Consider the following 765-nt stretch of genomic DNA (forward strand, 5'->3'; position numbering starts at 1 on the left):
CGATCATATTACACGCCGTGATCATACATATGCTATATGTGTAATATGATAACACACGTGATCATATTACACACCGTGATCATATGACAACGCGATGCAACGAATCCATGAGTTCTGTATCCTACATATGTTTATATCTACTTGCGCACATATCTCAGACCTTTCTGTGGATAAGACGTATCTATAGTGATCACATATTTTAGTGCAATCTATAGGCAACCCCTATCTATAGTGATCACATATCTCAGACACACCAGTATTTCAGCCGTATTGACACACCCACCCACTCCACTCTCGCGCGCGTCTCTAGCACGAACACCACAGTGAGTGGCAATGTGGCAGAGGTGAGTGGTGGGGGCATGTATGTTATGAACTCGCTCGAGGTGCGCGACAGTATGATAGCCTGCAACAGTGCGACCTTTGGGGGTGGTCTGTACGTGTCGTATACCAATGACATTGTGGGGATCGACACTTCGGAACCGGTGGTGGGGTATGTACGCGTGGTCTGTGTGTGGATCTCTATGTTATAGGCATATGTGGCTATATGTGTATACATAGATTCACGTGTACTTATATATGTACGTATATGTATATAATATCATATCTACTGAGAACAGGATGTCGATATAACTATTTATGTACATATATGTGCCATGTGTGTATATGTGTATACCTGTGTATATAAATTTTGAATTTTACACGATGTGACTGTAATTATATGCGATAAATATTCCAATGTATATACATATACACACACAAACACGC

The 765-nt window shown here is 41.2% G+C and overlaps 1 protein-coding gene across 1 annotated transcript; it reads left to right on the forward strand.

Annotated features, from left to right (window-relative positions):
* Positions 1-310: 310 nt before the first annotated feature.
* On the forward strand, positions 311-530 carry SARC_17785 (hypothetical protein; the record flags this gene model as incomplete). Its single annotated transcript, XM_014288128.1, has 1 exon — positions 311-530. A coding segment is annotated over one exon (220 nt), but the record flags the coding sequence as incomplete, so codon positions are not given.
* Between the last annotated feature and the right edge of the window lie 235 nt (positions 531-765).

The sequence above is a fragment of the Sphaeroforma arctica genome (genome assembly GCF_001186125.1).
Source record: "Sphaeroforma arctica JP610 unplaced genomic scaffold supercont1.12079, whole genome shotgun sequence".
NCBI lineage: Eukaryota > Ichthyosporea > Ichthyophonida > Sphaeroforma > Sphaeroforma arctica.